The sequence below is a fragment of the Acomys russatus genome, chromosome 26, assembly GCF_903995435.1.
Source record: "Acomys russatus chromosome 26, mAcoRus1.1, whole genome shotgun sequence".
Classification (NCBI taxonomy): Eukaryota; Metazoa; Chordata; class Mammalia; order Rodentia; family Muridae; genus Acomys; species Acomys russatus.
In genome coordinates this window covers 10,610,749-10,625,618 of record NC_067162.1, presented here as the reverse complement: position 1 = coordinate 10,625,618, position 14,870 = coordinate 10,610,749, and the positions used below count along the sequence as shown (strand labels likewise).

At 54.3% G+C, this 14,870-nt stretch overlaps 1 protein-coding gene across 2 annotated transcripts; it reads left to right on the top strand.

Annotated features, from left to right (window-relative positions):
* Positions 1 to 4,190: 4,190 nt before the first annotated feature.
* Nanos3 (nanos C2HC-type zinc finger 3) lies at positions 4,191 to 14,288 on the top strand. Of its 2 annotated transcripts, none has more exons than XR_007833199.1 (2): positions 4,191 to 4,289; positions 13,896 to 14,288. XR_007833199.1 is itself a non-coding variant. In XM_051169179.1 (2 exons), the coding sequence occupies exons 1-2, from the start codon at positions 10,579 to 10,581 to the stop codon at positions 13,961 to 13,963; spliced, it is 525 nt and encodes a 174-aa protein (XP_051025136.1). In that variant the 5' UTR covers positions 10,472 to 10,578; the 3' UTR covers positions 13,964 to 14,288. The 2 variants fall into 2 exon arrangements, 1 of the variants encoding a protein (XP_051025136.1); XM_051169179.1 differs by lacking the exon at positions 4,191 to 4,289 and adding an exon at positions 10,472 to 11,035.
* The last annotated feature ends 582 nt before the right edge of the window (positions 14,289 to 14,870 follow it).

The window sequence follows — 14,870 nt, the reverse complement described above, 5'->3', positions numbered from 1 at the left end:
GAGTCCAGGGCAGCCGAGGCTACACGGACCCTGTCTCAAAAAGAAGAAAAGAAAAGAAGATTCTGCAAGTAAAAAGCACTTGCTGTCACACCTGGTGTCCCGCGTTCCACCCTCACGTAAGGGAAGGAGAAAAGCAATTCCTGCAAATTGTCCTCTGAACACACACACACACACACACACACACACACACACACACACACACGAGAAAATAAAATTTTGGTTTTGTTTTCCGAGACAGGGTTTCTCTGTGTAGCCATGGCTGTCCTGGACTCACTTTGTAGACCAGGCTGGCCTTGAACTCACAGCTATCCACCTGCCTCTGCCTCCCGAGTGCTGGGATTAAAGGCATGAGCCACCACTCCTGGCTGAGAAAAAAAAATTTTTTTGAAGAGTCTCTCACCATGTAACCCTGATTTGTGGAGAACTTGCTATGTGACCACCTGTCTCTGCTAGAACCAAGGGAAATTGTAGAAAAAAACTAAATGGAAAACAAAACAGTTGGTTGGTGGCACACGTGTGTAATCCAGTATTGGGGAAGTGGAGACTGAAGGCCCTCTGGGGCTCACTGGAAAGCTAGCGGAGGCCAATAGGAGGGCCAGGTTTCACTGTATTCAAAAGTGAAGAAATGGGTAGATGTGGTGGTGCAGGCCTTCACTCCCAGCACTAGGGGTATACAGACCTCGTGAGAGAAACAGCTTATGCCAAGGCACTGTCTAGCTTAAGGTCGGGCAAGAGGACAGGCAGAGAGTTGGGCGATAGGGAAAGAGAGGGCTGGCAGGGGCCAGATGGACAACGCGCGGGCCTTGCGCAAGACTTTGGTTTGCGTTCTGAGGAGTAGCCCATAGGTGGTCCAAGCGCCCTCTGGTGGCCAAGGAGGAACAGCTGTAGAGGGCGAAAAGACCAGCCAGACAGGTAGCCTTGTCCAAGACAGATGATGATATGGGGGACCCGGTGGGGGCTCTGAAAAGCAGCAGGATTCCAGATGCATACACAGGAAACGGGAAACAGAACTTGAAAATTCGCCGCACGTTTCTAAAGGTTTTGGAGAATGATACTGTCGTTACTGCAGGTGGCAGAAGCTGGTTCCAGGGCCAGCGTCTGTCTAGCCTTGTTTGTTGTCGCCCAGGCCCCACAGGGGTGCCGAGAAGGCTGCGCCTTATTTCTCGGATGACTTGTAAATGCGAGAGCCGCATGCTTTTGAGCACCCGTGGGCAATGCCCAGAGCTGTCAACTCTGGGACTCTCGGATGCTGAAGCCCAGGATGTCTACACCTGGGTCCCCAAGGAGACCTAAAGGGGGCCGGGAAGCTCGCAAGGCGTAATCGGGAAGAGCAGAGTCTTCTGGACAGTGGTCCAGGCACGGGCTTGCCTGCCGCTCCCAATTCTGTCCTGGGCTCCCGGAACGCAGAGACTACCTGGCTGGTAGTCGGAAAGCCTGTCTCCCGACCTTAACCGGCTTCAGAATGCAAAGGCGCCTGTCCGGGCACAGTGAATACACCGCAGGAAGGGAAGAAGCCCAACGTTCAGAGACACGCCTCAGAGGGAGACTGGAGCAGACGTCATTTCTAGGGGTGGAGTTCTTTTCAGAAGAGCTTTTTCAGCATTTTAGTAAGGGGAGGGGAGCAGAGGGGGTCGTTTCTCAGACTCGGGCGGGAGGTCGAGGCTCCGCATTTGCTGTAGGAGGGAAGCTCACTGCAGGGCAGCATGACCCAAAAACTGAGGAGCGCTGGAGTCTGCTGCCCCCTGAAGGACACTAAACAGGCAAGAAAACCCGGTCGGGAAAAAACACAGAATCCCCTGGCTGCTGTGGCTGTCGGGCGTAGGGTCTTGCCTCTGCGGCTTCTCAGTGGTCCGTTTGTGAAAAGGACAATAGGCCATTCACTGACTTTGCTGGTTTGGCTCTGAGATGTCAATCTTTGTAGATCCAAGGTTAAAGCCAAAATAAAGCTGAGAGAGACGTGAGTCAGTGGATGAGTGAGTGGACAGATATGCCCGCGTTGGGCATGGCAGCAAGGCTTGTAATCCCAGCACTTGGGAAGTGGAGGCAGGAGAATCAGAAGTCCAAGGGCAGTCTTGACTTCCTGCAGGGGGACAGGAAAAGGACACGCAGAGGCTTCAACACAGCTGACCTCATCTATGAAGGCCCAATTGCTTTTAGGTGTTTTGAGGTTTTGCTTTTTTTGTTTTTGAGACGGGATTTCTCTGTGCAGCCCTGGCCCTGTTGGAACTCATGCCTCAAACTCAAGAGATCCACCTGCCTCTCTGCCTCTCCTGAGCTGGGAATAAAGGTGTATGCCACCACTGCCCACCTGGTGTTTTGGTTTCTTATTTTTAATTTTTTTTTTTAAAATTTTTATTATTTATTTATTTATTTATTTATTTATTTATTTAGACACAGGGCTTCTCTATGTATCCCCAGCTGTCCTGGAACTCATTTTGTAGACCAGGCTGGCCTCGAACTCAGAGATCTGACTCCCAAGTGCTGTGAGTAAAGGCATGCGTCACCACACCTGGCTTTTTTTTTTAAAGACTTAAAGACTTATTTATTATTATGCATACAGTGCTCTGCCTGTGTGCAAGCCAGGAGAGCATTAGATCACATTATAGATGGTTGTGAGCCACCATGTGGTTGCTGGGAATTGAACTCAGGACCTCTGGAAGAGTAGACAGTGCTCTTAACTGCTGAGCCATCTCTCCAGCGCCCCACCCCTGGCTTTTTATTTGTTCTTTTGAGACAGGGTTTCACATAGCTCAGGCTGGCCTCAAACTCTATATAGCCAAGGATGACGGGGATCTTCTGGCCCTCTTACCTACAGTTCCAGAATGCTGTACAACCACGCGTGGCTTATGCTGTGCCGGGATGGACCCCAGACCTTCTGCGCTAGCACTATGAACTTGGACCACATTCTCAGCCCCCAAATTCCTCTACACTCCCATGTATTTCTTTGCATAAGCCTCACCCTCCACCCCAGGGAATTTTCCTGGGCCAGCAGGGACTTGTCTTTCTACGTAGGAAGCTGTCTGGAGGCCTACTAAGGAGAAACTGAGGCAGGGATAAAACACGGACTTAAAGGAAGGGAGGCAGGGGCCAGGAATGCCAGCATTGTCGCCCCACAAAGGTAATGGCCTGGGTTTGAGGGGCTCAAAGTCCTCAGCCCTGGGACTTGGGTGGGGGCATACATAAAGTGTCCTCTGTTGGCTCAGCCCCAGGCTGGTTTGACCTTCTCCCAACCAGCTGAAGCTAGTGGTAAGACTAGGTGTTTGGGAACTCTTAGGGGTCTGTGTGAAGATTCTGGAGGGGCTCAGCTAGTGCTCCCTGACTGTGTGGTGTTCAAAGTGCTGCTACTTTGGGGTTCTACATATGCATCTCGGGCAGACCTGGAGTCCCTGCCACCTCCCTGTGTGCCCCCACCACAGGAGGAGCTTGCACAACCAGACTGCGTGCATGTTTCTGCCCCATGGTCCCAGAAGCAAGTGTTAGGTCCTACCAAATACCTGGTGGTCCTCAACCATGAATGGCTGTGTGCACATTTGGGTACCCATTAACTGTGTGTGCTCAGAGGGGATGGTGTGGTGGTCCCCGTGGTGGACATGCTCTGGTTTGTTTGGTTTTTGTTTAAGACAGAACCTCACATAACTCAGGTTGGTCTGAAACTCACTTCTGAAGTCCACGCTGGCTTGACACCGCGATTTTCCTCCTGCTTCAGCCCCCTGAGTTCCGAGGTTTACAGGTGTAGACTCGCTCACCAGCAGTGTTCTGGGTTTGTACCTTCATCTTCAGGTTTTCCTGGGCTGTGCACCCGGTTGTGTGTACATGGTGGGGTGTGATCTGTGAACCTGGGCTCTGGCTAGGCATATTCAGTTCTAAGAACATTCCATGCTGTCCCTCAAAGAGGCGTCTGCTGCTCCCAGGTGTCCCTTCGTGTGTGGCCGCCACCCCCTTCGTCCGGCGGCGGGTGTACGCCCCAAGGCCCCCCGCGCACCTTCCCTGTCTGTGGCCCGCGTGCCTTTGTGCGCGCGTGCTCCCGCCGCGCCTGGAGGGCTGCGTGCAGTCAGGGTCCCTGCCCGCGCCCCAAGTCCCCCGTGAGCCGCAGCCTGGAGCGCGGGGGCTTGCAGGCGGCCCGGGGCGCGCACGGCCGCAGCTGGACCCACCGGCCGGCGCCGCGCGGGGGCCTCGGGGGCGCGGGCGCGTGGCCGCGGGTTCGAACCGCTCGGTCCCTTCCCGCGCGGGCGGCGGGGTGGGCTCCCGGGCCCTGACGGAGCGGAGGGCGCTGCAGCGGCGGAGACGAGGTGAGCGCGGGCCGGGGCGGGGGGCGCACCTGCCGGTCACGGCCACGGCCGAGGCCTCCATTGTTCCCGGCCGTGCGGCCCGGGACGCCGCCTGCACCCGGACGCGGCCGCGAGCGCCTGGGCCGGGCCGACCGGGGCGCGGGGCCGGGGCGCTTTGTTCTCGGGGCGCGGGGCGGGAGGCCGCCTCTGGCCCGGGGCACGGACCGCTTCTGCATGGTGATTGTAGGGGCAAGGTTTGCCGACTGGATCCCACCCTCCAAAAGTGGCCGCAGAAAGGAAAGATGGCCCCGATCACTCTGCTGAGGAGCCCTAGCTTTAAAGCGACTGGGCGCCTTTCCTAGGGACCTCGCCCAAGAGGGCATGCATGCTGGGGCCAGGGGCTGCAGAAGCCACCTCTTTGGCTAACTGGGGGCTGGGAAAGTACCCCCATCACACTTGGGTTACCCCATTTCCTTCCCACCCATCCCCCAACGCTCACAGATGCACTTGCCAAACCAAAATTAGTCTCAAGTCATCAGACAAAGTCCTAAAAGCCATACGGCATGACACAGACACACACACGATCCCATTGTAATTATTTCTTAAGCACACAGTCAACCACAACACCGACACCCGTGTACACACTGCACCCACAAAGGCTGGGAAAATTCCCCTGCAAAGGAACAGTCACCAGTGGAAGGTGGCACAGTATAGAGACACACTGGTGATGCCCACTCTCACTTGGTCACTCACATACCCAGGATAACTGACAACCACAGGTGCGGGATGGCCCCCATAGTAACTTAGTTGGCAAACACACTCCCAAACAAGCACACCCCTCATATGAGCCCAAAAAAGGTCCAGCTATCCTGACAAAGTCACCAGAACTCAGGTGTGCATGCTGACATAGACACTTACAGAAATAGTCACCCATAAACGCTATGACTCCTTATTGGAGCTGGACATGGTGGCACAGACCTGTCCTCCTAGCCCTTGGGAGGCCAAGACCGGACAATGGGAAACTCAAAGCCTATGTGGGCTTCAGTGGGAATCTGAGGCCAACATGGGCAATTTAGAGTCTCTGCCTTTAAAAGTCCAGGTGTGAGGGAGCTTTAATCCCTCCACTTGTGAGGTAGAAGCAAGCAGCTATCTCGAGTTCCTGGCCAGCGTGGTTTATATAGTGAATTCCAGGCCAACTAGGGAGACCCTGGCTCAAACAAACAAACAAACAAACAAATCTCCACAAAACCCATAAAGCAGGGGGTGTTGCATCAGTGGTAAAGCTCTGTGCTGACCTGGAGTGGTGACAGGGCCCTGGCATTTGGTGCCCAACACAAAAACAAAAAAACCGACCCATGGACCCTGCATCCATAGTCACTTACCGCAGCACTTTCATTGTGTACACGAAGACTGAAGACGCTAGTGGTTACATGCATACAGGACACACAGACCCCCCCTCCCCCCCAGGGAAAGGACACTCGCATGCAACAATTCATTACTTTGTTGTTACTGAGAACAGGGTCTCCCTATGTAGAGCCCTGTCTGGACTGAGACTCACTATACAGAGACCAGGCTGGCTTCAGATTCAGAGATCTGCCTGCCTCTGCCTCTTGAGTGCTGGGATGAAAGGCATCCTGCCTCCGAGTACAGAGGTGACAGGTCCCACAGCCACCACATCCAACAACGCTTACTTATTAAGCAGCTACCGTGTGCCAGGCAGCAGCAGCTCTGGGGACATCCCTGTGACTCAGAGTGAATTCCCTTCCTTAACAGCTGATAGTTGAGCGGCTGGGCCTGAAGGATGCCATCATCTGACAGACTGCAGTCACCCAGCTCCTCTAACAAACCCCGACGCCCACATACGTTCACACATCGACCTGCAATTACACACAATGAACTTGACACGCCCACTTACAATGCTGACATCTACTCACAAACAAGCTCACGGGACTGCATACACAGACACAGGGACACTAGTAGTGCCACCTACTATGGTGTGTACACACACACACACACACACACACACACACACACCACTAATCAGTTAACAGGCGTAGTAGATAACTGAGTTTGTGTAGATCGCCCACCTTGATGCATACCCAGGACCCCTCTGGAGCTAAAGGAGTTCAGAAGACTGTCTGCAGTTCCCATCAGCCCTTCATCATAGCCCTCAACCCAGGAGAAGCCAGACCCCTCTCCCTTGCTCACACCCCTAGCCTCACATTCCATCCAGCCTGGAAAATTTGGGCTTTTGGCCTGTCCTTTACACATAGGCTGAGGAGGATGCGGGAGCCCCAAGCTTGGGAGGGAAGGGTGGGTGGTACCTCAGAAACCTCGTAAGTGTGGCAGAAAAGAGGTCTAGTCAACCTGGGCTACATACACCACGGAGAGTCCCACCTGTCTTGTCACTAGACCCCAATAACCCCAATAATAGGCTGTTTCCCAGGCCCTAGCTTCTGTCCCCTACCCCCCCCCCCCCCGACTTACACACAGGCATTGCACATTGCACACTGACGACAGCAGACTACTGGAGCAAACACAGCAGACAGCTGACCCATCCACAACTTTCCCTTGATGGTAGAGCTAGCCCCATCTGGCTGGGACTGGCATTTAACCTCAACCTGACCTCTAGGGTATGAGCCAGCTGCCAGCTTTTCTGCTGCCCAGAGTGAGCTGGGGCAGGACCACCTAGGTCATTCCCAAACCAACCGTCCCCGCTGCGGCGCCGGGAGCTGGAGTGGAGCAGAGTTTCCTACCCCCCACCCTAAAGGACTTCAAAGTCAAACCTCCCGCCCAAGCACTCTAGAGCAGCAGACACTTGGCGGGAAGTCCCCAGACCCAGGATCTCAGGGCAGGGCTGTGATCCTCACACACCAGCGGGGCATGGCTGCCAACACCCTCGCGGAACCAAACTGAGAAGGGACAGACGTACAGACGCACAGGAAGGGTGCAGGCAGCCCCAGACAACGCGACCCCCGCCGACAAAGGGCAGGCAAGCGCGCAGACAGACACAGAGGGCGGGAAGCCTGCACCACGCCTGCAGACAAAGAGACAAGAGGGGGCGGGGCCTGGCGTCTCCAGCTCGCCACGCCCCCTCCCTCTGCCAGACTCCCACAGGCCTGCTGTCCTGCTGGGAATACCCTTAGCAGACACCTCCCTTGGCCTAAAGACGAAATCAGAGTTCTGCCGCGGGAAGTAAGCAAAGTGGATTTACAGAATAAAAGAGGGGTGTCGGCAGGATGACCCTCGCTGACCAGGGTGTCTTACGTGCCTCACAAACATGAATATTCTTAGCTCACAGGAACCCCTAAAACTCTTCTGAACTCGCAGCATCCCTTTCCTCAGGGGTACAGTGGGGATCTGTACAAAGCCCCTGCACCTGGCTCCCTCTGACCTGTCTAGACGTTTACCTCCACAGGGCCAAGAGCACCCAAGGCAAGAGACTCACCTTTCCCAGGTAGGGCTGCCCCCCCCCTTAGCCCCTAGCCGGAAAGGGGCTGTTGGCTAGGTACACAGGCTGGGGGAGGAGGGGGGGCAGGGGCTGCCTCCCAGCTGTGGAGCGTGGGTTGAGGAAGCCGGGTAAAGGCACTCCTAATGAGAGTGCTTCCTGAGTCTTGCTGGGGTCAGGACCCTGGTTTGGGTCTGCGGCTTGGGGTGGACCTTAGAAGAGACTGAACTTACAGGGGACTTCTGGCGATACTCTGGCACCACAGGGAGGTGCTAGACATGACCTAAGCTGTCAGGTGGTTGAGTTTGGAGAACTAGCGGACCCTGGCAGAAGCCTGAATTGAGGGCAAGTCTGAAAGGGTGGCCTGCATAGGCTGGTGCTGCCCACCCCCCTGCCCCAGAGCTGCCCCCTCTGGAGTTTCATACAAGCATAATACACTTGGTGCTCCCGACCTGCTTGTTCCTGTTCCACAGCCAGCGGTGGGCTCAGAAGCAGTCCAACCTAAGCTTAGGATCATGGGAAGGCAGAAAGGTTTACATTGTATTGAAAGTTTTATTTATCCCTCAGTCAAGCTTGCCGGAGGAGCCCTGTTACATTGTGTTAAAGTAACTTGTTTACGCTTCAGTTGCTACTGTGCCCACCCAGGCCAGACTTCCTAGAGTGGTGGCTGCGAATTGCAGCCCTGCTTTGTGCTCTTTTGGCCTCAGTCTTTCCAGCTAACCAATGAAGGGAATCTGCTCCTCTCACGTGGGCTTTGGAGCATTTTGTTTATTTATTTTTCTTTCCATAGCCCTCACCAGGAACTCACTCTTAAGCCCAGGCTGGCCTGGAACCTGCTGCCGCAATCCCCAAGCCCCAGATCCCAGAGTTTTGTAATGCCAGCCTTCCATGCACCCCCTTAAATAAAGCACATGAATCGAGGCAGGCACGTGGCCAGGGCTGCTTCTCCCCAGTCTCCAAAAGGGTAGTTGATGCCGACTAACTGGTGGCTGATTTCCTGAGTCAAAGGGACCCTGGTTTCTCCATTACACGACATGCTCCCCACCTCTCTGGCCCACTTCAGTTCTCCAAGAACTTGCCAAGGGTTTGGGGGAACATTCAACCTGTCGGTGAGTTTGGGCAGCTCAGACAAACCATCGACCGTTGAGTGGACCCTGAGACCTGGAACTGCCGTCTACCCCTTCACCATCACCCCCTTTCTAGATCTGGAAGAGCCCCAGGCAGCCTGCCGTCCCCTCCCTCAGGCCACAGCAAAGGTCACAATCAACATTCATTGTTGTCGGTGGGTTGTGAGGAGGAGGCCAGACCCACCGGGGGATGAATGTCACTGTGCCTGGGCCACACCACAGCCTTCGGGGATGGGGAGGGAGGGCAGGACCCCTTAGAGGCACTCTGACTTCTTCAGCCTGTCGTTCGTTCCCCATCTGGTGTCTGGGACCTCGATGGGAAGTGAACCCTGGATGGTTTAAGTGTTGGGAGGAAATCGTAGAGTGGGAGGTTCAGTGGGCAGAAACTTCCCAAGAGGGTGGCTGTCTGCTCAGTGAGGTTTCTGGAATGAGTGAATTGGTAGACAGACATGTGACAGATAGATGGGCAGGTTGGGTGAGTGAGTGGGATGGAATTCTGCCCCAGCCAGTGGTGACTTCCAACCCAAGCATGTCTCAGGCCTGAGGCCTTCTTTGACAGGTAGGGGGGTGGTGGGGGCGATGAGGGAGCTGGCACAGCTGGGATTCCTCAGTGCAGCCTGTCCTTCTGTGCTTCTAGACTCCAACTTTGAGGCTCCTAACTGAGCTAATTGGAAGAGGAAGAGTTTTGGGAGCTTCTCTCTTCAGGTCTCAAGCCCAGGGCAAATGGCTAAGGTGCCTATTAACATATCAAAGCTGGCTACCTTGTTCTCCCAGCATCCCTCAGGCCCTGCCTGTTACCAGGTCCTCCTGGCTGGCATACCTTGCCCCTACCCTGAACTTCTCCAGCCAAGGAACTAGACCAGGCTTTCCTGTCCCCAGCTTCTCTGATTAGCCCAGCCATTTTGGTCATGCGCCTATTTATTTATTTATTTATTTTTGGCCTCTTGGCCTCTGCTCCAGGCTCCCCTCGGTCCCTTACATGGCCTGGGCTCATGTCCACTCTGGGGTTTATCAGATGTCTCTGACTCTGCCTGCAATTGTCCTTTTATCTTCTCTGCTAATTAGGAGTAGTCATGTCTTCCTTTTATTTCTTGTTTTTTAATTTTTTATTTTTTAATTTCTTGTTTTAAGTTCACACTTAATGACCGAGTTCTTGGCCTGTGGAGTGGGCATGAAAGTCCCTTAGAGAGGCCAGAGCTTCGGGACCCAGCCCTCAACTGTCCTTGGTCCTACGCCCACCCCCACTCGTCCATAGGCCCCCTTCCTGAGAGACTGTGCTGCTTTACCTGACCTAACAAGAGCTCAAGGCCACCTGGCACCTTCCTCAGCCTTGGGGAAAGGAGGAGGAGGGAAAAAAAATTAGTAAATCACCGGGTCAGTGTGTTTGGCCCTGGGGGCAGAATTCTTAGCCTTCCTACCTCCTCAGCTACTGGCCAGCAGGGGTTGACCTCCCACAGGGAGGGGGAGGAGACCCTGGAGAAGCCTGGGGGTTCAGAGGCTCCTGTCGGCCTCTGGCTACCTCCTGCCTACACAAACACCATATACCCCCTGGGTAGGTATGTAAGAAGCCCCCAGTGACAATCAGGGACCCCCCCAGAGCTGCCTGCTCCACCCTTTCACACCCCACCTCAAGATAAAAGAGAAAGCAGCCAGGTAAACCAGAGCTTCAGGGAAGAAGGGAAGTTGGAGACAGGCTGAGCAGGCCGGAGTTTCTTCTCAGCTCCTCTGCCCAGCCATGGGGACTTTCAATCTGTGGACAGATTACCTGGGTCTTGCAAGCCTGGTTGGGGCCCTGCATGAGGAAGAGGAGCCCAGCGTCAGGCTGGATCCCAAGCCAGAGCCCAAACCAAGCCCAGCAAGCCAGCAAGCCAGCAAAGACTCCTCACCAGCACCAGAACGGCTCTGTTCATTCTGCAAACACAATGGAGAGTCCCGGGCCATTTATCAGTCCCATGTCCTGAAAGATGAGGCAGGCCGGGTCCTGTGTCCCATCTTGCGGGATTATGTATGTCCCCAGTGTGGGGCCACTCAGGAACACGCCCACACCCGACGCTTCTGCCCACTCACCGTCCAGGGCTACACTTCCGTCTACTGCTACACCACCCGGAATTCTGCAGGCAAAAAGCTGCCCCGGCCTGACAAGGCAAAGACACAGGATGCTGGCCACCGCCCTGGAGGAGAAGCAGCAGCAGGTGGCTATGCAGGTGGCTTAGGGACTGGGTGGAGAGGGGACTTATTCTAGGCTCTCAGGTTTTTGGGGTACTTAAGTGTGTTTGATGCCAGACCCCACAGTGTAGAGCTGCTGGAGGGGGCCTGTGCTTGCTGTGTTGGTTGTTCACAGGTTATTCTCCCTCTTTGAGCAACCCAGGCACGCATGGTAGTTAGAGATGTTCTTGGGTGTTGTGGTGAGCTCTGATTTCTACTTGGGGGCTAAGAGTTGTGAAGTTTGGGGGGGGGAGATGCTAACCCTTTCTGAACCCTGAAATCATTTGTTCATTCACACCTGTCCCTCGCTGGCTTCTGGGAAGAAATCAGGGTGGAGGTTAAGACAATGCTGAGGGGGGAGCAGTTGGCTCAGATGGGGTAGGAGGTCCCAGAAAGGCTTCCTGGAGGAGGTGACTTCTGGGAGTCTTAATTTCTTGTTTGGGGGGTGGGAAGTGACTGGGGTTGGGTGTGTGCCGTGGGGTGGGTGGCTAGGAATCATTGGATCCCAGGGTGTCACTTTTGGGAGTTTGGAGTGAGGACTCATGCGTAAATGTTTATGAGATCCTGAGTTTGCTCCCCAGTCAGTAACATAAAAAGTGAGTTTGGGGTACCAGCAAGATGACCCCGTGGTTTGTAAAGACTTTGCCTCTAACCCTGAAGCCCCAAGTTTGTTCTGGGGATGTCGCTGAAGGAGACAACTGACTTCCTTCAAGTTGTCCTCTAATCTCCACAGGCACAGCACAAGGCATGCACAAGGCATGTGGTGGGGTGGGCAGGGATGGGCAGGAAGGCTTCATCAGAATTCTGGCAGGAACATCCGACCAGAGCCAAGGGGTTGCAGAGCCCCAGGAAAGTGGCTGTCATGGTTCTCAAGGCCCTATCTACCCCGCAGGGCAGGTAGGGAGTGGTTTGAGGAGACTGCAGTTTGACCCTGTCTGGAACTGGGGTGGTGGGTCTGTGTGCTGTTAAGGTATGGGGCCTCCCCATCTCCCCCACAAAGGAAGAACACCATCCTCCAGGGCCTGTCCTGGGTGCCTGAAACTAAAAGGTTTTTAAAAGATTTTATATATGGTAGTGGTTTGCCTGCATGTAATGTCATGCCCATACACTTGAGAAGATGGTCTGGGATCCCCTGGAACCGGTTAGAGATGGCTAAGAGTCACCATGTGGGTGCCAGGAATTGAACCCTGGTCCTCTAGAAGAGCAGCCAGTACTCTTAACCACTGAGTCACCTTTCCAGCCCTATTAAGTTTAATGTTTTTCCATGCTGATGAACCCTAGAGTCAGTATCTCAGAGCCAAGTGTCTACAGAGAGACAATAGCACCCTAGTGCAGGGTATCCTGGCGTTTTCATTTGTGGTTGTATATGCATGGATGCCCGTGTGCATGCACACACGCGCACAGACACACAGACAGACACACACACACACACACACACACACACACCCCTACACCTTGCAGGAGTCAGTTTTTCTCTTCTACCATGTGAGTCCTAGGGACAGAATTCAGGTGGTCAGGCTTGACTACAAGCTCCCTTACACCCACCGAGCCACTTCACCAGCCCTCAAGAGATGTAGACAATTTTATTTCATGTGTGTAGATGTTTTGCCTTTATGCATGTATGTGCATCAGCTGTGAGCAATCCAGAAGATAGAGGAAATCCAGGAACTTGAGTCACAGCTGGTTGAGTGGCCATATGGGTCCTGGGAACCAAATGGGAGGTCCTCTGCAGAACTGCAAGTGGTCTTACTGGCTAGACTTCTTTTTAATTTTTTTTTCTCCTGAGTCAGGGTTTCTCTGTAGCCTTGGCTGTCCTGGACTTGCTTTGTAGACCAGGCTGGCCTTGAACTGACAGGGATCCACCTGCCTCTGCCTCCCCAGTGCTGGGATTAAAGGCATGTGCCACCATACCCAGCAAATGGTTTCTTTTTTTTTTTTTTTTTTTTTTTTTTAAAGATTTATTTATTTATTATTATGTATACAGTGTTCTGTCTGCATGTACACCTGCAGGCCAGAAGAGGGGATCAGATCATATTATAGATGGTTGTGAGCCACCATGTGGTTGTTGGGAATTGAACTCAGGACCTTTGGAAGAGCAGGCGGTGCTCTTAACCACTGAGCCATCTCTCCAGCCCCAGCAAATGGTTTCTTGAGACAGCATGTTATTTTGTAGCTCAGGCTGCCCTGCATCCGCCTGCAAAATGCAGAATGTCAGGTGCTTGTATGTCTAATAGCTCTGCAGGCCTCGTGTGAGGCCACAGGAAGAAAATGAAAGTTCGTGGGCGGGACACTGAAGCTGATGCAGGCAGTCAGCTGGCTGCTGAGCCATGGCTGTGTGCAGCAGTTTCTCTTGTTGAGTCAGCCCCTGCACTCAGCTCCGGCCAGACCTGGATCTGCCTCAGCCTCCCTGTTGCTGGGGTAGACATGAGCTACCATGTCTTCCTTTTAGAGTCTTAGTTGTCTGATCCTGGGGCTGGAAGCCAGGACCTTCTGCCTGTTATACCACAGCCCTGTCCCTCCCACTGAGGCCTGAAAGGGATCCAGTCTGGAGAAGCAGGCAATGAGGAGCCATAGATGGCGGAGTGACGGGAACCTCCCTGGTATTGGAGAGTGCTCTCAGTAGCATACTGTCCAGCAAGCTACGCATTGCCTTCTGGGTGAAGAGATGCAAGGTTCCTTGCAGCCACCTTCACTTGAGTACCATTTCTGTGCTTTTGGCTCAGCTTTGGGCCCCAGACTGACAACCCCAGGTATGGCCACCAGGTGGCGCAGCAACACGGGAGGCCCTAGGTGCCACTTGGCCATCTGAGCCACTCAGTATTTCTCTTCTCTGCTTTCAACCTCTAGGTTCCAAAAGTGGCAGGAAGCCCTCTGGACCTTCACCCTCGGCCTGCTGTCCCTCCACGAAGGCCTAGGAGCTTGGAGTAGGAAGGACCGTGGTGGCACCCGTGCCAGGGGTCTGGACACAGTCTTGTCAGATCGCTAGGCCTTCCCCTACCCTGTTCCTGCTTGTGTTGTTGCATCAGCGCCCAATAAACGTTGAGGAGTGGAGCCTGGTCTTGGGACAGCGGGTGTGAATCTGGCTGGCAGGGACACCTTTACTCTATAGATCACACCCTTGCTCTGTCACCTCCCACCTGACAAACTGCTCTTTGAATCTTGGGGTCACCTTGGGGAGCTGAAGCAGGAGTGGACTGCATTAGGGCACTCCCTGCATACTGGTATGCAAAATGAGGGCCTCCCCTTGCCCTGAAGCTGCACAGGACTTGAGGGGACTGAGAACCAAATTAGAATCCCTCAAGAACTGTCGCTGCCTCTCCGGGTACCTCAGGCTAGCACAAAGGGCAGTGGCTTGACGGGGTGAGGAGCTGCTCCTCACAGTTTTGTGTGCCTTCTTCAGCGCGATGTCTTGTGGGGAAAGCTGAGAGGCTTTACCCTCAGCCCATATTTTTCTGGGGATGGGAATTAGATTTCCAGGGATCCCCTTGCTCCTGGCCTGGGGTGGGTTGGGAGCCAGAAAGGAGGAAGGTGACAGGAGGAGGGGTCCTTGGTAGTCCAGGTCTGTGAGTGGCTCTGGGGCAGCAGCTCCTTGCATAAGACAGAGCACCAACCAAAGTGAGCCTAGGAGCAGGGGGGGCTGGATGAGACATGGGTCTGCTGCCCCTCCAGTCAAGACCTTGCCTGTCACTCAGCCTCCTACATGGAGTTTCCCCTATAAGGAGGGTGTGAGAGTTGAGGCCTAAGCCATCCCAGGCACAGATTTCTGTAAATAGGGTGGCTACCCCTGGCACAGCCCTTACTGTCAGGTCCAATTGGCAGGTG

What these genes read in the sequence shown, in the direction of transcription:
- Nanos3 (XM_051169179.1), top strand. Translation starts at nt 10,579, where the DNA reads ATGGGGACTTTCAATCTGTGGACAGATTACCTGGGTCTTGCAAGCCTG. An exon ending in TGGAGGAGAAGCAGCAGCAG is followed by an intron (nt 11,036 to 13,895) that starts GTGGCTATGCAG and finishes TTCAACCTCTAG; the next exon opens with GTTCCAAAAGTGGCAGGAAG.